The sequence below is a fragment of the Oikopleura dioica genome, chromosome PAR (assembly GCF_907165135.1).
Source record: "Oikopleura dioica chromosome PAR, OKI2018_I68_1.0, whole genome shotgun sequence".
In the NCBI taxonomy this organism is placed as follows: Eukaryota; Metazoa; Chordata; class Appendicularia; order Copelata; family Oikopleuridae; genus Oikopleura; species Oikopleura dioica.
Window position 1 is genome coordinate 8,925,230 of NC_137293.1, and position 26,832 is coordinate 8,952,061.

A 26,832-nucleotide genomic window follows, 5' to 3' on the forward strand; every position below is an offset into this window, starting at 1 on the left:
TCTTCAAAATTTATTTTTTGCAGCAGTGAAGTCCGAATTTTTTTTTCAAAATTGGCAGGGTGAAATTGAAGTGAATATGGCTTGAATTGACAGTGATTTTATGTGAAGAAAATAAGGCACTTGGTTATTGAAGTTCTTCCAATTTATCTTGTGCAGTGAGGATTTCAGTGTTGAGGCCGTTTCGCAGTTTTAGTAGCTCTAGTTTTAACATCATCGCTTCCAAATGCGGTAGGGGTCGAATTGGCGACAGTTCAGTTCTGGCGAAAAGAAAAAGCTGGTCTTTTGCAGTTTTTCCTTTTTTCGGCAGCTTTTTCTTTGAAGAAACAGGAGGCTTCGATCCCACCAATTTGTAGGCTTTTTCTAGTGCTGCTAGTTGATCCTTTTTGAGAGCAATATTTTCGTTGAGTGCAGAAACTTCTTCACTTTTTGGATTTTGGCTGGGTTTTTCGGTTTGTTCGTGAACTTGTTCGGCTGGTGAAGGGGTTGAATTTCGGAGAGCTGGGAGGGCGTAGGTTGCGTATGGTCGGGCAACTTTTGCTGGTTGTGAAGATAATGTGGCAATAAAAGATTGTGAAGGGTTCTGGCTAAAGATTGGATTACAAATTGGAAAATGAGAAGAGCTTGTTTACCGATTTGTAATCCAATCAATTGGACGATTTTTGGGCATCTTTGTTTTTGCGAGAATCGTCTGGATATTGGATCTCTTCTGGTATTTCGCGGTCCGCAAATATTCGATCCCTAATAAATTTAAGCAAAATACTAGAATTGAAGGAACTTACTCATCGTAGGCAATGTTGATGTTAGCCAGACGCAGGATTAGCTCTTCACTCCTCTGCCAAACCTCCTTGAACTCATTCAGTCCAGGAGAGAAACTGAAACAGTCCGATTTGTCGATTGAGGCCGTCAGCTCTTTCCTCTTGCTGTCATATTCGTCCAAAATGTCCTTCTTCGCGGCTGCATTGAACCACCTTCGGACGCCAATCGCGACGTTGACGTATTTTACCAGCGAGTTGGATTTCCCGTAGTCTATCGCTTTTTTCGTCTTCAGCATTTTTCGCAGGTAGATTCTCTCTTCCCTCTTGTTGTTTTTTATCAGAATGAAATCCACGACGTTTTGTTTAGTCGTTTTGTTGTAAAATTCCACAACCATCTCCATTTCGTCTCTTTCAGTCATTCCAGATGGGACAAACTTCAGATACACGTGGTTTCGTGGTTCTCTGATTTTATGCCCCTCTTTATCGACGACTGCGGCCTTTATTCCTAAAAAAGTCAAATAAACTTAATATGAGTACTTCGGACTTACTTTTAGCGTTTAGCTCAACGGACACTCGCGGACCATCCCGCCCCTCCATGTAGAAATGATGAATAAAAGGCTCTTTCGGAATGAGCCTATTCGTGGTCTCTTCCAATTCAAAGAAGATCTTGTCCTCGACGCTCCAGTGACGGACAAACTTCTTCGACTTGATCGCTCTCGCCGTTTCTGGATAGTTTTCGACCCCGGAATTGAGTGCCAGATCCGCTTCATTTTCCAGCACATCGAGCTGCTCCAGATATTGCTCGTTTTTTCTCAACTGGCGGTTCAATCGTTTTACTGCCGCTTCGGTCTTTAGTTTCAGCTCGGGTTTGAGCTTGTCTCGCCCATTTTCCTCCCTAAAAATGATGAGTTTCCAATTAAATTTTGAGCTTTGTACGTACCAAATCTGCCAGTATGTCAGTGAATCAACGACATTCTGGTTCCTTGTCATAGCGTAATATGCTAAGTCATGATTTGGGTCTATCATCTTTTTTTTCTCTTTTTGACAAACGTCTTCGTTTTCCGGTTTCGCAGGGAATGACCTTTTCCCGACTTATCAAATCGGCGAAAAATTTATCGCCTACGCATTCCCTCTGCGCGCTGCTGGAAGACAGAGGATTCGCTTCTTACTTTCAAAACGAGTCTTCCGAAATCAAAATTTTCTTGACGAGAAAATCATTCAATTACTGACGGAATTCAATTATTATTATTCAATCTATTTGTCGAAGAATTCATGAAAATTATGTGGGAATAAATCCGCTTCTTTTTGGCATTTATTCAATTTTTCCACCTTTTTTTAGAGTTTTTTTAATTTCCAAGGGGCGAATTCTATGATTCTAGAGCTAGAAATTCCGTAAAAATCGATTCCCTAAGCAGCGATTTTTGTTTTGTTTACTCAAAAAGTGCAAACATACCGCTTTGTGCAAATACACTTAGTTTTTATGTCCTCTTTAGCCCGCTTATTTCCATTTTATTACTTACAAGGTGTAATTACTGTCGCTGATTTCATTTTCTAAGAAAGAGAATGGTCGAATTCGAGAATGATCCATGCTGCTTCAGCGACATCACCAAAATTCGAACGAAATCAATCCATTTCGACTGGACTATCGACTATTCCCTCAAACAGGTCAAAGGGTCAGCGGAATTGACCTGCGATGTCCTCGAAGAAGGCCTCTGTACATTCATGTTGGATACCCGAGAACTGGATGTTCAAAAAGTCCTGATCGAGGGAAACGAAATGAAGTTTTCCTTCGGCCAAGCTGGCCAAAATGGCAAATCAGAAGCGCTAGGCAAACCGCTTATCATTGTTCTTCCTGATGTTCCACCACCAAAAGGAGAAGATCTCGTCGTAAAGATCTTTTACAACACGACTGAGAAATGCTCTGCTCTTCAGGAATGGATACTTATGTTTTTTATCGGGGTATTTAAATTTGCTACTGATTTTTCTGTGTTTTCTTGGAATTCGAAAAAGAAACTTCATTAGTTTCATAGTCAAATTTTTCGATATCTATTTCAATAAAATCATTGATAAGCAAAGAGTATCCTTGCAAAGTGGCTTACAAAGGAGCAAACCGCCGGTGGCGAGCACCCTTACATGTTCTCCCAGTGCCAGGCGATTCACGCCCGCTCTCTCTTCCCCTGCCAAGATTCTCCTGGAGTCAAGATCAAGTACACGGCCAAGGTCTCCGTTGCTGCTCCTCTCGTCGCCCTGATGAGCGCCAATCTCCAACACGATAAGACGGAGAAAACCGATTCTGTCAACACTTTTTACTTCTCCCAACATGTTCCTATGCCCTCCTATCTGGTCGCGATCGCGTCCGGCGCTTTGGAGAGCCGAGAAATTGGCCCTCGATCGCGAGTCTGGTCGGAGAAAGAGTTCGTCGACAAGGCTGCTTTTGAATTTTCGCAGACTGAAGACTTCATCAAGGCGGGAGAGTCCCTCCTCGGCCCTTATGTTTGGGGACAGTACGATCTTCTCGTCCTCCCTCCTTCTTTCCCCTACGGAGGGATGGAAAACCCCTGCCTGACTTTTGTCACTCCGACTCTTCTTGCCGGCGACAAATCTCTCGCAAACGTCGTTGCTCACGAAATCGCCCACTCCTGGACAGGAAACTTAGTGACTAACGTAAACTGGCAGCATTTCTGGCTCAACGAAGGACATACAGTTTTCGTTGAGCGAAAGATCGTCGAGAAAATTTACAATAGGCCGACTGCGGAGTTCCAGGCAATTGGTGGCTGGACAGGAAAGGTACACTTTTTTATCCCCTTTGATTCGGGGTAGTCTTCGTTGATTTCAAGAAAGTTGAGAACCTTGAAAAGGCCTTGTGGAAACTGTAGACACTTTGGGAGCAGAGCATGAGTACACCAAGCTGGTGATTAAAAACGATGGCTCTGTTGACCCAGACGATTCTTTCTCCCGGATTCCATACGAAAAAGGCTTCTCGCTTCTTTACCACCTCCAGTCGCTCGTTGGCATTCCTAAGTTTGAAGGCTTTCTCAAAGGCAACGGTGATAGAAAAAGAGTACCTCAATAAAGATTTAATCGAGGAAGTCGAGCTTTTGGGCGAAACGCATGAATTCACCAAATTGGTGATCAAGCAATCCGGGTCAATCGACCCCGACGACGCCTTTTCGAGCATTCCTTATGAAAAAGGTTTCGCGCTGTTGTACCATCTTGAGACTCTTTTGAGTGTTCCTAAGTTTGAGGCATTCCTCAAAGGTAAAAACTTTTATTGAGCCATTTTTCTATCACTTTTCGAAGCCTACATCGAGGCATTCTCCTACAAAGCGTTGGATACTCAACAATGGAAGGACCTTCTTTTCAAGCACTTCTCTGGTTCAGAAGAAGATACCGCTATTTTGAATAAGGTCGACTGGGATGCTTGGTTCAACAACACTGGAATGCCTCCTGTTCCTAAGCCACAGTACGATACAAGCCTACAGGATGTGTGCACCGCTGTAAGTTTCAAAAATCATAAAATTTTGATGCTTTTTCTTTCCCGGCTCTTGAATTTTTGATCAATATTCTACCCTTGAATTCAAATTCCAGTCGAACCTTTGTTCATGGATCGGCTGAGCCATTTCACGGGGAGATCATACTTCATAGATTATTTCGCGTTCCTTTTCTCATACTTTTCCGAATTTGGAGAAAAATGAATCGCCGATTTTCTAACAGATTCTTCAGCTGGCGAAAAAGTGGCGCGCAGGTGACGGTGCTCCAAGTGCGGATGATATTGCCTCATTCAATTCCGGTCAGCTTCAAGAATTCCTCGACCAGCTTGTCCTCGATAGTTCCTTCTCACCCGAGCAGGTTCAGCAAATGTCCGATGTTTATAAGGGCATTTCAGAGTCGCACAACTCGGAAGTGCGTTTCCGATGGATTCACCTTGGCCTCAAATCACGATTCAAGCCAGCTATTGATAATGCTTTGGCGATGGTCACCGAACAGGTAAATTTGCCCCCGAGTTCGTCTTTGACCTCATTTGACTCTTTCTCTAGGGGCGTATGAAATTCACACGACCGTTGTACCGAGACTTGAAGAATTGGGACCTCGCGCTGCCAAGAGCGGTGGAAACTTTCAAAAAGAATCGTCCATCGATGCATCCGACCACTGCCGCCCTCGTTGCCAAAGACCTTGGGCTGCAATAAGTTATAAAAATCCTTTTTGTTCAATTTTCCTTTGATTACATGTATGATTATTATTTCTGTTAATTACACCGGTACGTTCTGATTCTTTTGATTCAATAAAGCCAAATAGTCTTCAATACATACAACCGGCTACTGTGGAAACAGTAGATTCATTGATTAGATGTACGGATCTTTCGCGCAACATTAGCCAGCTATTACGTAACATCTCTGACCAAGATCGCAGTATTTTTCGACTTTCAAAGCAAAAAAATATTGAAAATCAGAGAGAATGGCGAATCTAGTGAGAACAGCTCTTTGCGGACTTGATGGAGTATTGAAGTACATGAAGTTCTCGCCTTGTTATTTGATGGCGAAGCGCGATTTTAAACCTATCACAACGGATTTGTCCGAAAAATCGATTTTGATCACCGGAGGCAACTCTGGAATTGGTCTTGAAGCAGCTGTCAAACTTGCTAGAGTAAGTTAACAATGTCTTTAGAATGAAATAAAGTTCTCGTTCTAGCTCGGTGCAAATGTCCACATTGCTTGCCGAAACGAGTCGCGAGGTAGCGCTGCAGTCGACGAAATCGTCTCAAGAGCAAATGTTTCAAAAGAAAAAGTGCAGCTCCACCTGCTCGATGTTTCCGAATGCAAAGATGTTCATAAGTTCGCGGCGGATTTTTCAAAAATGCTCAAGGAAAATGAAGAGAAACTGTATTGTCTGGTGAACAACGCAGGTGGAATAATCAACGAAAGGAAGAAGAATAGCCAGGGCTATGAGGTAAATGCGCAATTATTTTGATGATTTTCGCTTTGATTCTTTTTTGGAAAAAACTGAATCTCATGGGTACGAGAATATTAAATGTTGGAATAGAAATTAGATTATGAAACACGTTTTTCCGTCGAAATCAAAGACTGGACATGATTCAATGGTAGAACAGATTATGAAACTGATGAAAATTCTCTCTAAATTTAAGGATGAGTGATGACTCAACAATTATTTTGATAGAAAGTCATCATCCTTCAATCCGGAGGATATTTCGATCTATAACATAACGCTACTCGGTATCGTGAAAGATTCTTTATAAAATTGTAGATGAATTTCGCCACGAACACTCTGGGAATGTACATCCTTACAAAGAGCCTTCTCTCCTCAAATGCCCTTTCTGCTGGTTCCCGTGTTTTTTCTACAACTTCCAGCTCGATGATGATCGTGCCTTGTGTAACTGAAGATCTCAACTTTGAAAAAGGAAGTTTTGATAAAAACGGAATCAATGCTTACGCCTTCGCTTGCACACAAAAACGCCATCAAGTTATTCTCACTGATGTTTGGGCTGCGCAATATCCTGACATTTACTTCTGTACCGGACACCCAGGCTACTGTAACACCAAGGCAGCGAAGGACACGCCGTTTTATACTGTCCCCGGAGAGTTTATTTACAATTTGGGAGCTAAAGCCATTCGAAGGTACGAGTCATATTTTCTTTTTCTATCTAATGTCTGTCTCTAGCCCTGAAGAATCATCTGACTGTATTTTCTTCGCCGCCGCCGCTGACAAATCTGACCTTGCCCCGTCTGGAACATATTACACCGACCGAAAACCCGCGGCAAAGCACTATTTTGGAACTCAGGAAACTGAGGCCGATCGACAAAAACTCGTTGCGATATTGGATGATATTTACGAATCTACTAAAGAATAATTCACTATTTCACTGTCTTGCCATCTTTAGCACAACATAACTCAACATTTAAAACAAATTTCTAACTGATAAGTCTTAATCTTTCTTCATTTCCGAAATCACATGTTTCCAAGTTAAAGAATGTTTTGGTCCTTCAAATCGCTGATTCTTCCCTGTTTTCTACTCTATTTCTTTCAGATGTCTTGGTTCCGCGCGCTCAGTTTCGGGATAAAAGGATATTGTGATTTTACGCGACCCGCATTTATCAAAGCGCAGAAAACTTTCAAACCCCTCCAGGATGATTTAACAGGCAAAGTTGTCGTCATTACTGGCGGAAACTCGGGCATTGGATTCGAAGCGGCTATTAAACTCGCTAAGGTGAGGGATAGAATTTCCATTCCCCGATTTACGTCTGTATTAGATGGGTGCAGAAGTCCACATTGCCTGTAGGTCTCCCGAGCGAGGCCAGAAAGCCCTGGACGAAATTATTTCCCGAGCTCAAGTTTCCGCCGACAACGTTAAGCTCCACATCTTGGATGTTTCCAAATCGGACACTGTTCATACATTTGTGAATGACTTCACCGAACACCTTGGAGGACGGAAACTGTACGCTCTGGTGAACAATGCAGGCTGTATGGTAGACCGTGCAGAGAACTTGTTCGGGTATGAAATCAACTTTGCGACGAATACACTTGGAATGTACATTTTGACGAAGGGATTTATCGAAACACAAGCGCTTGCGGAGGGATCGAGAGTTGTCACAGTAACATCGGGAGGAATGTATAGCCAGGCGTTGGAGCTTGAAGACATGCAGTGGAAAAAGTCTGGGTTTGATGCGACCAAAGCTTATGCCAAGCATAAACGACAACAAGTAGTCATTACAGGTAAAGCCACTAGAACCCGAGCTCTAGGTCATGATTTATTCAGTAGGCTACAGACCTTAGGTATTAGCATCATCTTTCACGACTCACATAAAAATGATGGTCAATTCAGCATCAAAATTGACGCTAATAATAGCAAAAATATTTCTATTATGATAATGGAATGATAATAACCAATTGTGTCTCTTTCTCTCAGATTGTCAAAATTATATTCAGATGTCTGGGCGAAGAAGCATCCATCGATACAGTTTTTGACGACGCATCCTGGTTGGGCGGATACTCCTGCGCTCAGAGGGGCAATGCCAGATTTCCATGAAAAGATGAAGGATAAGCTCAGAACGTAAGCTCCATTATTTGCTGTCTTTCTTTCAATATCTTTTCAGGGCAGAAGAAGGGGCTGATTGCATCGTTCACGGAGTAGCGTCAAAACCAGAAGACCTTGGGCCAAACGGCAGCTTTTACACAGACAGAAAGGCGGCCAGTAAACACCTAACTCTGGCATTTACTCAAGAATCATCAGCAGATGCGTCTCGTCTAGAAGAGCTTTTAGATGAAATGTATGAACGGACGAAGAAATCACCATCATAATTGAGCTAAATGAAATTCCGTCTCGTTGAGAACTTCTATTGCTGATGAAAAAAGCTCTTGATCATTCCGATTCTATCAAATAAAATATATAAATAACTTCTTTTCCTGACAAAATAATACACAGATAATACCAAAAAATATGATTTTATTATGCTGCTAAAGTCACTCTACGTAGATTAATTATTTCCTCTGAATAATAATTATGCATGTTGTAAGCTTCTTTCTCAATTTTATCTCCTGCAGAATGAACAGACTATCAGTGCGCAAATTCGGCCTGACATCTCTTCTTGAGCGAAACGATAGGAGGAGATTCAAGGTATCGATCAATTTATTTCCGTCATTTTTTTATTGCTTTGCCTAATTAAGTATTATTACAACAACAGATTTGGGTACAAGAGGCACTGGGATTTCCGTGGATATTATTACCTTGACGAAATCGACAAGATTGTGCCTCTCGATGATAAGGCTCCGCGATCGCATACGATTGACGCAGATTGGAGGATTCGAAACAAATGGCCTCAGGTATAGGAATCCCTCAATATTCTAGTGCTAAAAGAGAGCTTTAGATGCCGCAAGGAAAGTGGGAAATGAACGAAGACAAGAAGCGACGGCTAGTAGAGTACCCTGAAATTCATCCTGCTTTGGATTCAAGAGTCCCGCAATTTTCTTTTGTTGATGGTCGAATTCCAGAGCCACCAAGTAAGAACTTCATCAAGAAATTTATATAACGGGGCTATTTATAGGAGAAACGCAAATCGACGCTGAAAAGAATCGAATTCTCGTCCGTCAAATCGTAGAAATGATGAAAGAACTCAAGAACGAAAAGAAATCACATGAAGAGAACGATTCTAGCGCAGCTTCTTTTCAACCAAAATTATCTCAAAAAGGAGAACGCCCGCCTCCTGTTTGAGATTTTTCGATTAAATTAATTTTATTGTAATTTGCAAATGTCGTTCTGGAAAGGCATAAATTATCCTTCCATCATTTCAGAATGCCTGATTTGAAAGTCGTAGAGCTCTTCTGTGGCATCGGTGGTTTCCATGCGGCCTTTGAGAAGGCGAAAAATGATCTCAAAGGAGCACCAACTGAAATTGAGTACAAGGTAATCTTTTCTACACGAAGAATTTATTTCTTCGATACATTAAGAAAACACTATGAATTCAATCCAAGTTATCATTTCTTCCAGGTTCTTTCTGCCATGGATATCAACAACAACGCAACAAGCTGCTACAAGCTCAATCATATGAGCATGGAGAAAGATGTGATCAACACGGACATCAATGCAGCGCCCTGGGAGCAAACTTCCTGTAAGATTTCTACCGAAGCCGTAAAATTTCCTTTAATTTCAGGCTACAACACTCTTGCCATGTCGCCGCCCTGTCAACCCTTTACCCGCAACGGAAAGCAAAAAGACAAAGAGGATCCGCGCACGAAGCCGCTTCTATCCATTATTGAAAAAATAAAGACCTCAAAGAAGAAATTCCTTCCCCGATATATCATCATGGAAAACGTCAAGTTCTTCGAGAAATCTCAGACCTGCAAGGACTTACTAGCGGCGCTGGACAGTAGAAACTTTATCTACAGACAGTTTTTGATCTCACCGACGGATTTGGGGACGCCGAATCAAAGAGCGAGATATTTTCTTATTGCAAAGAGGGGAAAGCACATGAAGTTTCATTTTGATCCGTATGTCATTAATTGGAAGAAAAAGAGCACTGGCGAACCAGAAAGTAAGCGACAAAAAGTAGAAGAAGGGACAGAAGAAATAGAAAAAGACCTGTCAGATAATGAAGAGGAAATCGCCGATCATTTGAAAGCGGAAAATGAAGGTATTTCCAAAGGAGTCCGAAGATATATTTTACCCTTATTTAGCGCGAGAAATTCCAAAAGCAAGTGTCAAAATGTACGAAAATATGGACGTTTTTGTGCGACACGATGGCCCTGACGCCAATTCACAGATTCTTGGCCTCAAAATAAAGGAGAAGATTCACTCGCTCGAGCGATACATTCAAGATTTAGACTTTGAAGAAGAAGTCTGGAAAGAAATCTATGTTTTAACCGATCAGTTGAAAAGGAGATTCCTGAACGTTTTGGACATTGTCAGAACTTCAAGCTCGAGAAGTATTTGTTTTACCAAAGCTTACGGAAAATATGCCCAAGGTGATCTATTTGCAGAAGACTCATTCTTTAATCATGATTGTAGGAACTGGATCGATGATCGACATGATGGAAAAAGTAGACCCAAATGATCGGACAAAAGATAGAGAACCGGAAGATTTCGAGCTGAGATACTTCACAGAAATGGAAGTTGCTGGCCTTATGGGCTTTCCCAAAGACTTTTCTTTCCCGCCAGATCTGACAACAAGACAGGTAATGTGTAATAAAGTCGGTTTACAACTCACTCTATTTTTCCATAAAAAACTTGTTAAACAATTTGAAAAAATAAATAGGTTCTACGTTAGAGAATATTTTTATCTTCAAACAAAATAATGACTAGATGATAACAATAAAACGTACAATGTTCTCGATTGTCTTCAAATAAAAAAAATGTTCAGCGATACGCTCTGCTTGGCAACTCGCTGAATGTAGATGTAGCAGCTGTTTTGATCAAATTAATGGTGCTCGGCGACGATGAGACGAAGTTGACTCCTGAAGAATTAGCTGAATTGAATAGACTAAAAGCAGAGTTTCAATAAATAAATTACTGATACTGCCACTCGTGTAATTCTCTAGTTACAATATGTTCTCGTTTTTAGAATGAGTGGGAACTCAAAGGGCAACAAGCTGCCGACAGATGAGCTGGCCATGCGAGCTATTTTGAAGGACATGGGAGTGACAGAATACGAAGACCGAGTCGTCCAGCAAATGCTCGAGTTCTCCTACAGGTACACGACAGAAGTACTGGAAGAGGCAAAAGTCTACTCAAACCACGCGCGCAAGAAGCAAATCGACCTGGACGATGTGAAACTGGCCGTGTCCAATCGAGGCGATCGAACTGGTAGAATGCCTCCACGGTAGAGTATCCGCTTTGAATATCGATCGGTTCAAGTTTCCGTTTTAGAATTGATCTGCTTCAAGAAATGACAAAGTCCAAAAACTCCACTCCACTCCCCGCAATCAAGCCTTTCTCCGGCCCTAGAATTCCGCCAGATCGTTATTGGTAAGTCAAGTTCTCCTTGTTGATTTGAAACTGATGATTTTAGCCTTACCGGAGTTACATATAAAGTGAAAGACAATGTCGAAAACGGGCCGAAGCGAAATGCAAGTTTCGAAGATGTTGCCAACGGGTGAGTAGAACCCCATGAAATATTGTTGACTTTTGAAATTTTTAGCGATATGATGGATGTAGATGGTAGATCATTCCTTGTCTAAAGCTCGAACAATATTCATTTACACGATCCATATCTGGGAATTCCGCTGTACAATGTATACTGCCACTTATTCTCTACTCTTTACTATTGATTTCAATTATAAATTAGGTTATTTCAAACTTTATTAATTATTCACGAAGTTCAGTTAAGAAGTTTTCAACTCGTGGATGGATAATTGCAGATCGCCGTCACGGGCTCTTCGACCCATGAGTTTGCATTTTGGCGCGATGAGTACTGACGAGTCAGTTTATATCAGTAGAAGAGGTAACTTACAGTTTTCCTTCGTTTATTTATTTTCTCAAAAGAGGAAGAGCGGCGCCTCTTCAACGCTAAAATGGAAAAACGTCATCGCGAAAACGCACTTGAACGCGAAGAGCTGGACCGCTCTCTTGACGAGCAGCGAGAACGACTTGGTAGGATTATTTTCAGTGGCGGATACGACTTTGGAAATTCCACTTTTAGATTCAATCGGGACACTTCTTGAGCATGCTATGACGTTCATTAACGAGCACCCAACTCCCGAGACCTCTCCATGGAAAAAGAAAGAGAAACCGTCGACACCCGAAAGAAGAACACCATCACCAACGTCAGAGCCAGTTTCCCCAATAACTGTCATAAAAGGTAGCTCAAAGCTAAAGTCTAGACATTTACGCGTTTTACATTTTCTCCATCGAAGTCTTCCTAACTTATCGTTTAGTCCCTCAGGCTTCCGGTTTCGCCCGGAAAGCATCTCTTCGCCGCCCGTTGTTCCCAAAGCCAAGTAACAACAATACCACTCAACAACCCAATCTACCTCGGCCGAAACAAGAGCTCCCGCCAAAACCAACCCATCTTACAACCATGACTCCAATTTTTTCCTCGACACCAGTTGAGACCAAGATCCGCCAAGCACCGAAAGTAACTGATCTCTAACCTCGCTTTTTGTTTGCTTTACCTCTTCCTGATTCTAGCATTCCGTACTTCTTTTCATTGCTTTCATTTATAAATGTGTTTATTAACTGCCTATTAAAACCATCATCATCATCTTTCTCTTTAGTTTCAAAATCTACAGAATTTCTATTATCTATATTCAAAATAAACATTCTCAAAAACAAGCGACTTAGGAATGATTTCTTGTATTTACAGAGAGTCGGATAATATAAGAAATGGATCTGCAGAAAGTGTATATAAACAGGGCAAAGATAGAGATAGAGGAACAAGTCAAGAGCTCATCCGAGAGCTTGAAAACAATGCGAAAAGAAAACCAGCTTCTGTTGCAATCTTTTACAAAAACGGCCAAGTGCCAAAGAAATAATCCAATGTCAATCATTTTCGGTGCTTTTCGTTGTCAATTGCTCAATAGCAATATGTAAGGTAGCATTTTCGCGGTCGGAATCGTCGTCCGCGGAGCTTGATGAAAGCCTGTCGCTGCTGCCAGTTGAGGTTGACGACGTTGTTGGAAGAGATCGGAGTGGCAACGATGGTGGCGAAAAGTTGGAAGATTGTGAAGAGGAAAAAGCATTTTGAAGTTTGTTGATAAGTTGAGGTGCTTTTTTGTTTTTGGAAATGGAAGCGAGTGATGATCATTAGTGAGAGCGCGTTTTTATATCCGATGGAACACATCAATCCGAGGCAGCGGCAGATGGCGCGCGAGGGAGCGTAATTGCCACCATTTATGGTAAAAATGATGGTACCCTTTTCCATATGTTTCGCGCTCCAGGATCATTAGCACAACCAGTGGAAAAGGGGGCATCGAAGGTTTTTTAATGAGCCCGATTTGAATACCAATATCGAATCATTAAATATATAATGTATGGTTTCTATCGCTGATATTACCCCTTACTTCAAAAAAATTGATCATCGATTATACTGCCAAATTTAAACTGATAAAGACAATTAATACTTTGTCGACAAATTTATCCTTATCTTTCACCGAATCACGGGATTTTCAAAATTTCTCAAGGAATTTACTCCGCTTTACTGTTCTTAAAAGACATGGCAGTTCTTTTTTGAGACTCTAGCAGCAGCTGTCAGAATCGGCATGTTTGAAGCAGAAGATTATCTTTTGTGTGCAAACATGGAAGAAACCATTAAACTTATGAAACCGCCGCTGGACAAGATAAACGGAAGGAGGCCACCTGCAAATGATCGTAAAAAATCACTGCAGCGAGCGTTTTCTTGCGTTGGCAGGAAAGATGCAGCAGAAAATGATTGACAAAAAGGAAAAAGAGAGTTATTTGAAGCTGATCAAACAGCTCGAAGAAGAGAACGAAGAGCTTTATAGACACAACGTCCAGTTGACAAGGCGATTACAGGAGAAAAAGCCAGAGAAAGAGCTTTTGGGAGGATTCGACAAGGCATTTGACAAGCTTGGGCTACAGGCGCCCCCGTTTTCATGCGCTAGAAAATTATTGAACGCACTGACGGAAAAGATTACCATGGTAATTGCCGCCTGGGAGATAGAGAAAATAGTAATGTCTGTCTTTAGCTTATTTTGGAAGAAAAGATCAACCAAAATAGGCGTCTGAAACTGGAGAAAACAATAGAATTATTAAATGAAAGAAATAAAAGGTAAGATTCTTACCGTCAACAATTTTGACTCAAAATGCTAATAAAAGCGTAAATTAAATTTTTAGTCTTTTCCAAGAAATAAAAAAAATCAAGGAAGAACACTTGGAGGAGCAAAACGACTTGATGCACATGGCAAACGAGGCTCAACGAGAAAACAGAATTCTGAAGACGAAATGTCGCGAGCTTCAGCACCAAGTTGACGAGGTCGAGGAAGATCTACAGACGACGGAAGAAGAGACTCTTCGGATGGAAGTCAAGTTCAGAAAAGAACAAAAAATTATGAGACGAAACTCGGAGATTCTTCAGAACACGGCCAGATTAAAAGTGCGTTTTCGCCTGCTACTTATATTAAAATAACAAACAATCATGTTCAGATACTTCAACTGGAACAGCGACTCAAAGGCCCCTTTGAAGAAAAAAGACAGCGAAGAAACTCGCGATAGAAACATCTGCTAATTTCCCCTCCATTCCAACTAGCTTGAATAAAAATGTTAACACGCCATGTACCTAGGTACATGCGGTGGAAAAATACAAATGTAGCAATCAAGAGAACAGTGTTTGAAAAAATGGTCATAGCTCTTGTGAGTGAGCGAGCGCGAGCAGACACTCTTCAATTTTTTTCGTAAGTGAGTGAGCGTGAGCGCAGACCCGAAATATTTTTGCTGAGTGAGCGAGCACGAGCGCTCGCTCGCTCGCTCGCGCTCACTCGCAGCTTTCGGGGGCCTTTCTAGCGAGAATTTCCTTGAAAATTATCATAATTGTAATTTTTAACGCATAATTTAATTTAGAAAGACAATGACGGGCATTCTAACGCGATTAAAAGAGAAATTTCTCAAATATCGTAATACTTTGTCTCCAGGGTGTATTAATTAAAATGACTGTTGGCGAGCGCGAGTGAGCGGGAGCGGCGGCCCGGAATTTTATGGTGAGCGAGTGAGCATGAGCGCTCGCTCACTCGCTCGCGCTCACCATTTTTTCAAACTCTGCAAGAGAACATGTGTTTCATTTTTACCATAGTCTATGGTCCATAGTTCTCGTAAGATCTCGAAGAATATCTTCAGCTTTCGAACCAAAGTTGCCACTCAAATACATAACCTTTTTAAAATTAATCGAAAAATTCTTCTTTATCCAATAACTGCCTATTCTTTCTTGAAATTAAAAGCAAATTCGACCGCATAATCGCTTTATTGCCCTGTTTATTTTCGTTTACTTCTGTAAACTGTGTTTTTCGAATAAAATAAAGTGACCTTTCAATCACAAGATCCAGCTAATAAAAGCATCATCTGACGCTTCGAAAAGGTCAAGTGCGACTGGATACACGACGTTTTCCTCAAACCGACGTTCTCCTCAACCGACGTTTTCGTTAAACCGACGTTCTCCTCAATGATCAGAACGTCGGTTTGATCAAAACGTCGGTTTAATGAGAACGTCGGTTTTCCTAAAAAATGCGGGGGCAATCAGAGCGAATGAGAATGGGCTCTTTTTGGATTAAAAATTTAATTGTAAACTTTGAAAAATGATAACAGAATTTATTATTAAGAAAAATAAAAAAGTAAAAAAATAAATATTAATAAAAGTCGATATGTTTATCGGACAAACATTTGTCTACATAATTTATGCGGTAAAATGATCTTCTTACATTTTATCAGTCTTGTATACATTTTAAAAAGATATATTTTAGTTGTATTAGTTCATTTAATGCAACTATTAATTATTCTTACACTTTAACGCTTAACAATTTAAGTTTTGAAACATAATGAAAATGTCGGTTTGACGAAAACGTCGGTTTCCAAGCTGAGTCTAAGCCAAATTCAAGGCGCCCACGCATTTTTAGGGAAAACCGACGTTTTCATTAGACCGACGTTTTGATCAAACCGACGTTCTGACCATTGACGAGAACGTCGGTTTAACGAAAACGTCGGTTGAGGAAAACGTCGGTTTGAGGAAAACGTCGTGTATCCAGTGCGACTTGATGAATAAATTGGAGCTTCGGGAAGCCACGAAATTGAAAGAATCAAAGACGCGTCTCTAAATAGCGACTCCAAAAGATGATCTCAAACTGAAGATATCGCTTTTTTTCTTCTTATCAGTACTTTAAGGTACTCTTATCGGAAAAATAATGCATTGGAAAATTTTTATTTTTAACGAGGATCATTTTGCGCCCAAGAACTCCAAAATTGGTCGACTCTATAAAAAGTTATTAGAATCCAACCGCAAAAAAGCGCGTCAAAGGAGAGCGAAACAAAGTTATGAATAAGTAAGTGAAACCCGGGATTTGCGGTTTTTCGACTTTTTTCGTTGCGCTGAACTGAAAGAAGCTGAAAAAGGGGGAAGCCCCGTGGGAGTGGCCAATCAGCGGTGGCGGGTGGGAGGTCGGTCGGGTCGCGCTGCAGCGCGGTGCCAAACTAAAACTGCGAGTTTCCACGACGGTCAAAGCGCCGGTCAAGCTCAGAGGAAAGCTTTTTACTTGAGAAATTATCGCCGGGAAAAGAGAGGAAGATAGAAGATTAGATGAATGATGAGGGACTGGATGAAGATAGCAAAGACGATTTGCTGAGGACTTTGTTTTCAGATGAAAATCAAGAAGATGATCATTGGGATGCCGATTCTGGCGAAGCAAAGGACCCGACTGGACTCGATCCGGATTTTAGAGAGGCGTTGAAGACAAACGAGGAGTTTAGGAAAGGATTTCCATCGAGAAATTGGAAATTTTAGCCACGAAAACCCGTTTTTCTGTTGAGATCTTCCTTCAAATCTTTCATCCCTTTATTTAAAAATGATCTAAGAATCGACGAACGATCGAAAGATTGCTGAATTATAAATGGAATCTCTTTTCGCATTCGAAAATCCATTAAAATCCGCTTCAAATTCATCCAAAACCCCTTAGCTTGTCTAAGTGCCCTGATCTGGGCGATGTTTTGTGAAAGATTGATAAGCTCTAAATTGAAAATTATTGACGCGTTTTTATTGTTTTTTAAATAAAACAAGCTAACAAATCGAAAGACCAACCATTTTATTGCTCGTTTGTTATAGTTTTATCTGTCTGTTTTTTTATCTGACCCTCCCATTCTTTGGAGAACTTGTAGAACTTGAAGAAATCTCGCCAAAGAATGGGCACAAAACGGGAGAATCTGATTAAGCTAGATTTTGCTTATCTCAGCTGAGAATAAATTCAATCTTTTGTGATTTGAATTTATTTTTACAGCGCAAATCGAGTGGAAAATTCAGCTTGTTCATCTGACCAAGCAAGAGCTATATTTCTGTTGTTTTTGAATCGATTCCGTTCCAAATTGTCTCCCATGTTTACTCTGATGGAAATCTATTAATCAGAATATGGTTTGCTCTCATGGCCGCATTTGCCGCCCTCATTGGCCTTGGCCTTCTGTACATATTCGCGCAGATTTTCATCTTCAAGAAGGAAAGATTCTGGTTCTTCTCGGTACGTTAGCTTCTTTAAGATTCTCGTAACATTGCTTTTTGTAGAATATGGGATACTTTAGCGGCGAATTGTCGCAAATATCCCGTTTGGGTCGACCGGCAAATGCACAGTCATCTGAAATGGCGAGCGAAAAGCCGCCCGAATATGATGATGTCGTCAAACCCCCAAGGTGAGCTTCGATTTCACGAAATAAGAAATATTAAAATTTCAAATTTGGATATGATAACTTCATTTTTCATTATATTTGACAGACATCTTCATTTTTATCGTAAATTCAATTCATATTTGTATGTCTTCGATATTACCAAGTCGCCAATCATAAAAAAACATAAAAATATACCGTCAATATAATATCTGAATACTGATTTATTCACCATTATAGCTATGAAGAAATAATGAGTTCAAATCGACAAGAATGCGAAATAAGCACTGCCACTGTGTAAAAACTCATTTCCGCAAAGTCAGTCTTTCCCTAGGGCACTGTGCCCAAACCCCTTTTCATCAAATGTGCCACCTTTTTCTCAATCAGAACTACAACTTTCAATGTCAGGTGAACTATCAGAAGAGCAAAAACTCTTCTTGATATTTTCTCAATTCTGGCATTTTCCATTTGTCAAATTTATAAAACTCCATCAGTCCTAAAGTTGCAACTTTTTATACTGCGCAAATCTTCCTATCCTCCCCTATTGAACCTTCCACTTTTGCTAACTACTGTTACAGTATTTGACATACTGTTCTTTGAATGGAATGCTTTTATCTATGTGTGAAACCGGCAAAAATGTTACTTTTTTTTTGTATATTAATAAATAATACACAAGAAATAGACGATCTCAGGGCATGTCCATGGACCATGCCTGTTTTACAATCTGTCGTTGCCGGTCTTCTCATTTATAATTCATCAAGTTTCCATAATTTCTTTACGGTTTCTTGCCGCGGCAGAGAAATTGACAATTCTTTCAAACAAATGCATAAATCAAGGATGATGAAACGACCTCGAGATCGATTCTTTCGCTCAGAATAATTGACTTGATCTTGAAGAAGAGTAATCTGAATTGGGTTATCGCTCCAGCACAAATTGCATGGGCAGGTTGTAAACTCCCCTTCTGATGTGATTAAAAGATCGCGTAAGAGTTAGACACGTGGTGGGAAGGGAAACATGTGTTGGAAGTTGGAAAGGCAAGGCGGGTTCATTTTGTGGCAAGTGCAGTTGAAAATTTATTATGAAGCTTTTATCAGTGATTGCCGGGACGTCGTTGGCACAGGTACAGATTAAAGTATTTTATATTTGACTCTTCTTACTTATGAGTCATAAGTTATGACAGAAAGTGTTTGTGATGGAAGAGAAGTCCTTATCTATCTTATTTATCAATATAAAGTGAGATTCTGATTGGCAAAATATGATAAAAACTGTAGATTGACGAGCTCTTACGAGAGGGATTTGTAATTTATTCAGTCTTTGAATCATTCAGGTCGCCCCTGAATGTATAAAATGCTCCGAAGCAAACGTCCTTTTCTTCGCCGGTAAAGCCGAATCTGGCGATTACTACGACCCAAAAGGATACGAGCGCTTCCGGGATTTCATGCTCAATGAGTACGAGTTTGGCAATTTCACTGAAAACCTCGTGGCGATCAATGGCGATTTCGCGTTCAACGAGAACTCGCATGTGGCGGACATTCGATCGATTGTCAACGGAGCTTTTAGCGAGTTGAACGCGCAGGAAGGATCTAATGGCGATTTAAACTTTTTAATGTGCCACGCTGAGCTTTGCGATCACATCTTCGACTACATCAGGATGAGCGCCTTCACCCCAATTTCTGGGCTCATCACAATGGGTTGGGCTCCCACTTCTGAGCGATGGGCTTCAACTTCTATTCCAATTTTCTCTTTGCTTGGCGAATATGACGGAGTGAATACCTTCACCCGCTTCGTTCCGAAACTTTTCCTCGAGGAATTACCGCGAAATCACTACCTAGATCTCATCGCATTCGGAAACTTTAGAAAATTTGCAAATGCGCTGGAGCCATTTGAATTCATCGGCGACTCGGATCTTGAGACTAAATATAGGAAATTGTCACGAGATAGTCCTTAGAGAAAATCTAGAGACATTTTTACCATTATTTCTATTACGACACCAGACAAGGCCGTATCAAATTTTCCGGAGAATAACGATCAATCTGGGACATTTCATTGACAACGATAGACTAAATATGGCGGTACGTATACTGCTGATGTAAGTAATTTTAATTTAATCTCAGTTGTCTACTGATTCTGCTTTGGAATCGCTCCGAGCGTCGCATTTATTGCTTGAAATGGACCACGAGGAAGGAAATCCGTTGGCAGCTGAAATCCAAGCAGAAATATCAACCATGGAAGTTGATCATAAATTTGTTGATGACATCGACAGCGTTGAGCCCTACGTCAGCGACAACACTGCTTATATCTTCACAGAGCTTGTCGAGAACAAGATCTTATATGATGACGAAGAATCGTTCAGCTTCAGTACTTTCGAGATTCCTTTCGAACATGCTCTTAAAATTATTGACGCTAGTGGACAAGTAACGTGCGCCGATTTACAAAGTCTTGTTTTTCATGAAAACATGGAAGACTAACATCGTTCTTTAGAGCAACTCCTCCACGATGTTCTTGGCAAGCTCGCGCCGCAGCAGATCCAGTTTTACATGATGAATTCTTGCGAAATCATTCCTCGTGAAGCAGACAGCTCAAATGGTGAATATGGCGGGGGATAATGAGTCTATTTTTTAGGTAATCTAGGGAAGGACCGAGTGCAGATGTTCCCAAAAGATGGAGTCGCGAATTTAGTCACAGTTGAATCACGAGAAGGAGACGTTCTTGGCTGTAAACTCTTAGCACCGTCTAGGATCTATCAGTGGCTCATGTTCGATTCGCACAGATCTGACAACCTTAAGAGATGCCATGAATTCGTCGGAAAGCCACCGTGTTCTACCTGTCCTGAAGAATAAAAAGACACTCTTCCTTGATTTTCTTTTGTTGGTGAATTAGATTTTTTCATTAAGAGAGATGAGTATATTGTTGTTTTAAGTTCATGATAGTTAGCTGCGATTCGCCTCATCAGCCTGCGAACGTGATGTCTTGATTGATTATTTGGGTGGTGCTGCTCTGAAGTGAGATTCCCTTGGAAACAGAGCGAAATCTGAGTCTACTCGCGTCAACGTCGACAGAATAGTCCTTTTATTTGGAAAGCAAACCACCCGAGCCAAGTGCACCGCGCTCGGCTGCCTACTTTAGAGCATACTCTCAGAGACCTTCTACGCACCAAAGATTCAGAATGGTCGACGGCGACGGATTAATAATGTAGTTTCGAGGTCATTTTGTGTGTTAGAATTTTGGGAATTAATTGAATTTTGATAAATGTTTTGAGTTATTTTTTATTTTGAAGCTTCCTTTTGATAATTAATTAATCCACGAAAAAGTCCCTGGGTCGGAACTTGGCGTCCTCACCGCCCTCGTGGTCCGATTTCTGCCGCTTTTAAATCCCCTGGTCCAAAGTACGCCCTCCCACCAGCACTTGGTAAGTTTATGTTTTCGCGAAGACGCTCCTTATATCATTAAAATGGTTTTGAAAACTATCTGATAGCATTGAAAACGGCACGACTATAAAGACATGAGGCGGAAACGCTTACTTCCGAATTTCGACTTCCCAAGACATTTCAAACAGGACCCACCCAACAGTTCTTTTGCAAATATTAAGAGAGCTTTGAACTTTTCTGCTGACAAATGCACTTTTCATCTATGAAGAAAATTCATTAATCGCGCTATTTACCGTTATTATTTCTTGTGGCAAATTGAGAGGCATTGTCCTGTCCCGTCGGAGAGCGTGTGTCTTTGTCAAACTCTAATCAGATCATGTGGACAAAGCACCACCTCACAAAAGATACATTGAGCGTAAGTTTCCGCCAGAAACCAGAATCCCAAACTTATCAGAAATTCTGAACTAAAGGATTTGCGTCAATTCCTCATAAAAATGCGAAAGGGTCCTAAAATGTCCGCAATATTGTGATTTTACGGGGTTAAATATTGAATTTGCTCTTAGAGCGGGCGCGATAATAAGCGTCTTCAAACTTTGAATTGTGTATTCTGCTTTCAGCCGCACTGAGCAAATAGCATGCAGGTTCTTCGACAATTACGATAGGAAACTGTATCTTATATGATCAGTTCCTCGTGATTTTCTTCTAACACCATCTTCAGGAAGCTTATCTGGAAGCACTCATGACCCTCGAAAAAATATTGCTCCAAGCTACAGCTTCGGAGTCCGACACAAAGAATACACCAACAATCATTCTCCAGGACCGAAATTCAACATTGAATCCTCTCTGACAAGACATGGGCGAAACGGTGCTCCACAGGTTATTTTCCCTTCAATTTTTTTCTTTTCATCTAAGAGTTCTAGTACTCAATCTACTCACGATCAAAATCGGCAACTGCATTCAATACGCCAGGGCCGGGAACCTACAAAAATGAAGACGCGCGGGCTGCTTACAAAGCCGCTCCAGCTTATTCCCTCAGCGGTCGAGCTAAATCTGGATATGCCAACAAAACTCCAGGTACTTTGAGTACTATGATCAAGTGCTTTACCCTTTGTAGGACCCGCGGCATACATGCTCCCTCGTGCAAACATCAGCAAAAAAGGAACTCCTGCTTATTCGATGAGACTCAAGCCAACAACTGGATCATTTACTGAAGATCTGGCAAAGGTAAAATGGTTCGCTTGAAATCAAGGAAGAGTATGTTTTTCAGACGCCCGGACCAGGCACTTACAAAGTGACTGATCCATCGACATACAAAAAGAAGATGCCTCAGTACTCAATGACCGCGCGAAATGAGTTGCCTTCTGATAGTACGCGAAAACCGGGCCCGGGTGCGCACAGACCCGAACAGGTTTTATTTCCTTTTTATCCTCTCCTTTACCCTGTGTTCTCAGGTGATTGTGAACAAGAAAATCCCACCAAAGTACACCTTCGGTGTCAAACACTCGGAATACGCTGGCACCTTCGTCGGAGCCGAAAAAGAATGAAGAAATGCAACTGTCGAACAACCTTTCTCAACTCATCATCTCATGTTGCCACAAATGTCTCTTTTACTCTGTTTTATAAGACAATATATATTTTTGTAACAAGAAGAGATTAACTCAGAATTCTCTTCGGCGGTTATGGGAAGGGAAACCGTAGACTGGCTTTCCATTTTTCCATCCAGTTCTGATATTCGTGATATATTCCAACGCTTGTTCGACTCTTGATCCTTCATCAGTAGTTCGAGCAAGAGTGGCTTTCTTCCCATTAGTCTTCTTTTCGTGGTATTTGAGTGCTTTCAAGAATGAAGAAGGCTTGATACTTTGGTGCGCATTTGATCGAGCAAACGAGCTGTGGGACTTGTCAAAGCACTGATGTTTAGTTTGCCGGTCAGCGAAGGTTACCATCGTTGGCAAAACAGCAACATTCATGTTGTCGACTAAATTTCATTTTAGAAAAAGTTCTTTTATGTTTTCGAATTTACCTATGAAGATAAATGAGCTTTGATCCTTCTGGTCAGTATTCCAGAATTTCTTCGTTATAAGAACGTCATTCCCGTTGTTGTAAAAATTGAAAAATTTAGCGTTCCACATTTGAAAGTTTCCTTGCCTCCTCTCGCTCGGAAATTGTAGAAGAATCGACCACCTCTGGTCGAGAAGACTTGGCGGAAGTGTTATTCTCCCAGCGAACCCGTAACGTCGCTGTTTTTTGAAATGCCACTCGTCTTTTTAGGGGTTTTCGTGGAAAATCAAAAGCGTTTTTCATCTTTTCGACCCTTCCTAAAATCTCTAGTTTAGCTCCTTCTGCGCAGTCCATCGGACGAGAGCATCCTCTCTGAGCACTGAAATCTGAAACGGTTTTTCCGACTCCGCAGTTGCCAGAGAAGCCATCTTCATTTATGGTTGTTGTCGTCGTCGTCGTCGTAGTAGTAGTAGTAGTCGTCGTCGTCGTGGTAGTAGTAGTAGTGCTTGTAGTTGCTAAAATATAATCTCTATCGCACCTTTTCAACAAATTATTGCTAAAAAATATCTAACTGAAAATGAGAATTTCGAAAGAAATCGTCAGTCTCAGCTAGTTCCAGAAACTTTATGCTTCCGCTGAGCAATTTCTAAATATATTTGCTGCTCGTGAATATTATTGCAATTAGAATTTCACGGAAACTCAGAAAGGTGACGAGATATTCACATGCGACATTTAACAAAATTAGCGTCGAATTTTCTATTGACACAAGATCGCAAATTGAATTAAAAAATATAGGTTATATCATTTAACTAACTAAATAGCTATCGAACTTTTGTGAAAGTTAACGTCTGTCGAAAGTGTCTACTTTCAGTCGGACAAAATAAATATAACTATCCATGTGAGTCAGCGCAAGTCTAATTACGACCTCAGAATTTACTCTTGACTCACGCAAGACAAAGAGATCTTATCCCTGTCCATTCAAAAGTACGCCCAAAGAGATTAAACTGCTTAAAAAGAACCAGTTTTATTATTCATCCCTTGTCCAATCCACCATCGCAAATCAATAAATTCGAGTGAGTGAGGAAATGTGAATCAGAGCAGAGTTGATTCGACCGCTTTTTGTGCCCGTAGGCGGTGCTTATGGGTATTTAGGGAGTTCAATTGATTAGACTGAACATTTGCTCGATAGAAGAGAGAAAAGGAACTTTGAAGAAAAAATAACGATGAGTCTCAGTTATCAAATGCACAATGAAGGGATCAATACGGACATGGCCAAGTTCAGCCCTGAGGTAAGTCAAATAACTGGATGAAAATTCCAAATGGAACTTGAAAATTACAGATTTTGGATAAAATGAAGAAGTTTCGTTTCCGAAAAGAGAAAAACAACGCTGCGATCATTTTCAAGCTCGACATGGAAACGATGGATGTCCAAATTGAAGACGAAATTGAAGACATAGGCGATATCGAAGAGCTACAGAACGAGCTTCCCCATCTTCAGCCCCGTTTCATCATGTATTCTTGCAAGTAAGCAGCTTTTTAATATTTATTTTTGTATTGAAAGAAGCTTATTTATTTATCTTTCAATGATAACAAAATATTAAGATTTGAGCGATCCGATGGGCGAGTTCAGTACCCTCTCATTCTGATCTTCGTCTCCCCTAATGGCGGAGCCCCTCGACAGATGATGGCTTATTCTGGAAGTCGAAATCAGTTCCGCGACTCGTCCAAAATCTCAAAAGTTTTCGATGTTCGAGACCTGGAAGATCTTACCCAAGTGTGGCTCGATGAGAAGCTCAAGAATTTCTGAAGTCGTTTTCAACTCTCATTTTCGCTTTTCCCAATGATCTGTGCGCATTCCTCTTCTAACAGTTTTCATTCTCTAATTTTCTATCATGATGCAATCTAATTCTCATAACCGTGCTCTCTCCAAATCATCATTCACTCGTATTAAAACCAAAAAAATACATGTCATTGAGAGTTTATACTATAAATTTTAAAGTGATCATTGGGAGTGCAAGAAAACGCAGGAAAAGCTCTAAATCTTTAACTGTAAAGAAGCTTCTTCATCATTTCTTTCTTTTGCTCTGGTGTCGCGCAGCCATTTTCTCGGAAAAATTTGGAAATCTGTGGATGATCTTCAAGCCGCTAAAAACATAACCAAACAAAATTGAAGAAAAAATAACAAACCTCCAAGATCCCCTTTGAACTTAGCCAGGGCAACTGTACATTTCGAAACACCTGCACATGATTTCTGCATGTCAAATAGACAAAACAGGGGGTAGCGCCAAATCTACCCGCGGTCAAGAATCGAATTCCTCTAAAAATTGGCTTTAGGATTTTTTACTCTTGGTTACCTTCTGTGGTGATATTTGATTATATCTTGGTTGGGATTTGTAGAAATGATGTAAGTTAGTCCGTTGTCCGTACAAATAACGAGTTCTTCATTTCCATCTTTGAGAACATCAAGCTTTGAAACTGAGATGATCGGGGCAGTTATTTCTGTCGACAGGTTTTCGTCGCATTCTTCGCTCAATGACAGTCCGTTCTTCTGACTGTAAAGCTTTCAAACAATCTGTTAAAAACTGAAAGCAAGAGATATCTTACTTGTCCGCAGCAAGTGATTGCGCTAGCGGATTTTTCCTTGAAAATTGAAGCATCCAAAGAGCCCTTTTCCGCCGAGCAGAAAAATGTCTGTCCATCCTGGTTGCATAATTCTCCGATGATATGCGGGGCGGTTTTACCAGACTTCGGAACAGCCAACGATCTCAATGTGGTCTCGTTCTTTTCGTCGAAGGAAATCAACAACCGCTTTGTAGAATCGTCAGTTTGAATGTGAGCAATGACCGAGAAGATGTAATTTCCTTTCTTGCCCGTTTTCGTTATGTTGCTAAATGTGATTTTCTCCTCTTTGTCGTTATCTTCCTTGACTTTCTCCAGTTCTTCTCGCATGTCCCAAGATTTGACAGCAATCACTGTGAGAACGTCTTCGCTGTCTTCAATCAAGCTGTAGAGTTGGAACTTTCCCTCTGGGAGCTGGATCATGACGTAATTGTCGATCAGTTCCATCATAATCGCATTGCGCAGAATATCGTACGAAACCATGACATCTTCTTCGACTGTCTTACCGTCATCAGCTCTGATGAATTTCGTCAGTGACAGTAACCCGTTTCTTCCTATAAGAATACCATCAAAATACCGGAAGAACAAGAGGATGGACGAGGTCTACTTCCTTCAATTCAGTTACCTAAAACAACAAGCCATTGTGAATCTCCAGAAGTGATTTGATTGATCGAAGCTATCATTCCATAATCCTTAGAAGTGAAAACAGGGATCATCGAATCTTCACCATTTTGATCGGCGCTCTCGAGGTTTTCATAAATAACAAGAGATCCATCAATCCCGCCGATGACCAGCTGACTTTGCTCATCGTCGGTAAAGTCGTCATTGACGATGTTAGACCCTTGTAAATTGATTCAAAGTGAGAAATTAGTTGATAAAAACCTAGAAATGCAGTCGATCCGATGACTCCTTGAAGTTCAATGTCGATTTCACCGACAAATTGAACCTCCCTCATGATTCGAGAAGAATCTGGACTGATTAAAATAATAAAATTAGTAGTTTTATGATTATTCAATTACGCCAGGAAATGACTAGTGATAATGAATCCACGGATTTCTAGAATTTTGTCGAATTAGCTCTAAGGGCGTGGATTTTCCCAGCCCAAATTCTTTCTCTCTCACTGTCCAATCAGCGCGCTTGGATTTCCAAGCAGCCAATCGCAGCGTGAGGAACAATTGATCTAGAAAATTCTCGAAAACTCATATTCGCGCGCCTCGCTTTCGACCCGAAAAAAAAAATCAAACAAAAAGAAAAGTCCGTTACTTTTTTGTTA

The 26,832-nt window shown here is 40.8% G+C and overlaps 17 protein-coding genes across 19 annotated transcripts; 14 read left to right on the plus strand and 3 right to left on the minus strand.

Moving 5' to 3' along the window:
* Positions 1–4: 4 nt before the first annotated feature.
* LOC145705688 (uncharacterized) lies at positions 5–1,855 on the minus strand. The gene is made up of 5 exons (XM_081783175.1): positions 1,696–1,855; positions 1,304–1,650; positions 780–1,260; positions 630–738; positions 5–584 (listed from the first exon to the last, which is right to left on the minus strand). Exons 1-4 carry the CDS (start codon positions 1,779–1,781, stop codon positions 645–647), a joined length of 1,008 nt encoding a protein of 335 aa, XP_081639301.1. The 5' UTR covers positions 1,782–1,855; the 3' UTR covers positions 5–584; positions 630–644.
* A 420-nt stretch (positions 1,856–2,275) lies between these two features.
* On the plus strand, positions 2,276–2,777 carry LOC145701677 (leukotriene A-4 hydrolase-like). Its single transcript, XM_081778891.1, has one exon. The coding sequence runs from the start codon at positions 2,319–2,321 to the stop codon at positions 2,775–2,777; it is 459 nt and encodes a 152-aa protein (XP_081635017.1). The 5' UTR covers positions 2,276–2,318.
* A 73-nt stretch (positions 2,778–2,850) lies between these two features.
* On the plus strand, positions 2,851–5,067 carry LOC145705684 (leukotriene A-4 hydrolase-like). Its single transcript, XM_081783172.1, has 5 exons — positions 2,851–3,535; positions 3,612–3,796; positions 4,056–4,252; positions 4,479–4,742; positions 4,793–5,067. Exons 1-5 carry the CDS (start codon positions 2,889–2,891, stop codon positions 4,940–4,942), a joined length of 1,443 nt encoding a protein of 480 aa, XP_081639298.1. The 5' UTR covers positions 2,851–2,888; the 3' UTR covers positions 4,943–5,067.
* Positions 5,068–5,157: 90 nt separating this feature from the next.
* On the plus strand, positions 5,158–6,766 carry LOC145705687 (dehydrogenase/reductase SDR family member 12-like). The gene is made up of 4 exons (XM_081783174.1): positions 5,158–5,399; positions 5,445–5,702; positions 6,018–6,388; positions 6,432–6,766. Exons 1-4 carry the CDS (start codon positions 5,211–5,213, stop codon positions 6,619–6,621), a joined length of 1,008 nt encoding a protein of 335 aa, XP_081639300.1. The 5' UTR covers positions 5,158–5,210; the 3' UTR covers positions 6,622–6,766.
* On the plus strand, positions 6,742–8,284 carry LOC145705686 (dehydrogenase/reductase SDR family member 12-like). Its single transcript, XM_081783173.1, has 4 exons — positions 6,742–6,978; positions 7,022–7,484; positions 7,698–7,821; positions 7,865–8,284. The coding sequence occupies exons 1-4, from the start codon at positions 6,742–6,744 to the stop codon at positions 8,067–8,069; spliced, it is 1,029 nt and encodes a 342-aa protein (XP_081639299.1). The 3' UTR covers positions 8,070–8,284.
* Positions 8,272–9,009, plus strand: LOC145705689 (uncharacterized). The gene is made up of 4 exons (XM_081783177.1): positions 8,272–8,385; positions 8,436–8,591; positions 8,636–8,768; positions 8,813–9,009. Exons 1-4 carry the CDS (start codon positions 8,272–8,274, stop codon positions 8,977–8,979), a joined length of 570 nt encoding a protein of 189 aa, XP_081639303.1. The 3' UTR covers positions 8,980–9,009.
* A 50-nt stretch (positions 9,010–9,059) lies between these two features.
* On the plus strand, positions 9,060–10,788 carry LOC145702298 (tRNA (cytosine(38)-C(5))-methyltransferase-like). Its single transcript, XM_081779517.1, has 6 exons — positions 9,060–9,171; positions 9,256–9,376; positions 9,419–9,898; positions 9,942–10,229; positions 10,273–10,439; positions 10,625–10,788. Exons 1-6 carry the CDS (start codon positions 9,061–9,063, stop codon positions 10,763–10,765), a joined length of 1,308 nt encoding a protein of 435 aa, XP_081635643.1. The 5' UTR covers position 9,060; the 3' UTR covers positions 10,766–10,788.
* Positions 10,789–10,803: 15 nt separating this feature from the next.
* On the plus strand, positions 10,804–11,559 carry LOC145702301 (transcription initiation factor TFIID subunit 9B-like). Its single transcript, XM_081779520.1, has 4 exons — positions 10,804–11,083; positions 11,131–11,229; positions 11,273–11,356; positions 11,402–11,559. Exons 1-4 carry the CDS (start codon positions 10,827–10,829, stop codon positions 11,439–11,441), a joined length of 480 nt encoding a protein of 159 aa, XP_081635646.1. The 5' UTR covers positions 10,804–10,826; the 3' UTR covers positions 11,442–11,559.
* On the plus strand, positions 11,560–12,534 carry LOC145702300 (uncharacterized). Its single transcript, XM_081779519.1, has 4 exons — positions 11,560–11,704; positions 11,746–11,853; positions 11,903–12,061; positions 12,138–12,534. Exons 1-4 carry the CDS (start codon positions 11,608–11,610, stop codon positions 12,350–12,352), a joined length of 579 nt encoding a protein of 192 aa, XP_081635645.1. The 5' UTR covers positions 11,560–11,607; the 3' UTR covers positions 12,353–12,534.
* Positions 12,535–13,451: 917 nt separating this feature from the next.
* On the plus strand, positions 13,452–15,165 carry LOC145702299 (uncharacterized). Its single transcript, XM_081779518.1, has 4 exons — positions 13,452–13,860; positions 13,908–13,990; positions 14,056–14,314; positions 14,365–15,165. The coding sequence occupies exons 1-4, from the start codon at positions 13,564–13,566 to the stop codon at positions 14,431–14,433; spliced, it is 708 nt and encodes a 235-aa protein (XP_081635644.1). The 5' UTR covers positions 13,452–13,563; the 3' UTR covers positions 14,434–15,165.
* A 2,050-nt stretch (positions 15,166–17,215) lies between these two features.
* On the plus strand, positions 17,216–18,254 carry LOC145705396 (uncharacterized). 2 transcript variants are annotated; one of them, XM_081782858.1, is made up of 3 exons: positions 17,216–17,429; positions 17,474–17,598; positions 17,820–18,254. In XM_081782858.1, exons 1-3 carry the CDS (start codon positions 17,337–17,339, stop codon positions 18,010–18,012), a joined length of 411 nt encoding a protein of 136 aa, XP_081638984.1. In that variant the 5' UTR covers positions 17,216–17,336; the 3' UTR covers positions 18,013–18,254. The 2 variants fall into 2 exon arrangements, with proteins under 2 accessions (XP_081638984.1, XP_081638985.1); XM_081782859.1 differs by having other exon boundaries at positions 17,235–17,429; positions 17,812–18,254.
* A 376-nt stretch (positions 18,255–18,630) lies between these two features.
* Positions 18,631–19,519, plus strand: LOC145701679 (uncharacterized). The gene is made up of 2 exons (XM_081778892.1): positions 18,631–18,691; positions 18,899–19,519. The coding sequence occupies exons 1-2, from the start codon at positions 18,650–18,652 to the stop codon at positions 19,517–19,519; spliced, it is 663 nt and encodes a 220-aa protein (XP_081635018.1). The 5' UTR covers positions 18,631–18,649.
* Positions 19,520–19,529: 10 nt separating this feature from the next.
* On the plus strand, positions 19,530–20,439 carry LOC145705392 (uncharacterized). Its single transcript, XM_081782854.1, has 4 exons — positions 19,530–19,643; positions 19,686–20,007; positions 20,053–20,157; positions 20,194–20,439. The coding sequence occupies exons 1-4, from the start codon at positions 19,638–19,640 to the stop codon at positions 20,409–20,411; spliced, it is 651 nt and encodes a 216-aa protein (XP_081638980.1). The 5' UTR covers positions 19,530–19,637; the 3' UTR covers positions 20,412–20,439.
* A 115-nt stretch (positions 20,440–20,554) lies between these two features.
* On the plus strand, positions 20,555–22,584 carry LOC145705391 (uncharacterized). Its single transcript, XM_081782853.1, has 7 exons — positions 20,555–20,747; positions 20,882–20,980; positions 21,658–21,815; positions 21,860–22,013; positions 22,054–22,163; positions 22,207–22,347; positions 22,391–22,584. The coding sequence occupies exons 1-7, from the start codon at positions 20,738–20,740 to the stop codon at positions 22,481–22,483; spliced, it is 765 nt and encodes a 254-aa protein (XP_081638979.1). The 5' UTR covers positions 20,555–20,737; the 3' UTR covers positions 22,484–22,584.
* Positions 22,545–23,918, minus strand: LOC145701680 (uncharacterized). Its single transcript, XM_081778893.1, has 4 exons — positions 23,878–23,918; positions 23,253–23,496; positions 22,963–23,197; positions 22,545–22,917 (listed from the first exon to the last, which is right to left on the minus strand). The coding sequence occupies exons 1-4, from the start codon at positions 23,916–23,918 to the stop codon at positions 22,598–22,600; spliced, it is 840 nt and encodes a 279-aa protein (XP_081635019.1). The 3' UTR covers positions 22,545–22,597.
* Positions 23,918–24,911, plus strand: LOC145705394 (glia maturation factor gamma-like). Of its 2 annotated transcripts, none has more exons than XM_081782856.1 (4): positions 23,918–24,013; positions 24,093–24,229; positions 24,280–24,464; positions 24,543–24,911. In XM_081782856.1, exons 2-4 carry the CDS (start codon positions 24,164–24,166, stop codon positions 24,745–24,747), a joined length of 456 nt encoding a protein of 151 aa, XP_081638982.1. In that variant the 5' UTR covers positions 23,918–24,013; positions 24,093–24,163; the 3' UTR covers positions 24,748–24,911. The 2 variants fall into 2 exon arrangements, with proteins under 2 accessions (XP_081638982.1, XP_081638983.1); XM_081782857.1 differs by having other exon boundaries at positions 23,942–24,013; positions 24,110–24,229.
* A 12-nt stretch (positions 24,912–24,923) lies between these two features.
* On the minus strand, positions 24,924–26,706 carry LOC145705390 (uncharacterized). Its single transcript, XM_081782852.1, has 6 exons — positions 26,442–26,706; positions 26,185–26,400; positions 25,545–26,113; positions 25,295–25,500; positions 25,128–25,257; positions 24,924–25,085 (listed from the first exon to the last, which is right to left on the minus strand). Exons 1-6 carry the CDS (start codon positions 26,512–26,514, stop codon positions 24,984–24,986), a joined length of 1,296 nt encoding a protein of 431 aa, XP_081638978.1. The 5' UTR covers positions 26,515–26,706; the 3' UTR covers positions 24,924–24,983.
* Positions 26,707–26,832: the final 126 nt, after the last annotated feature.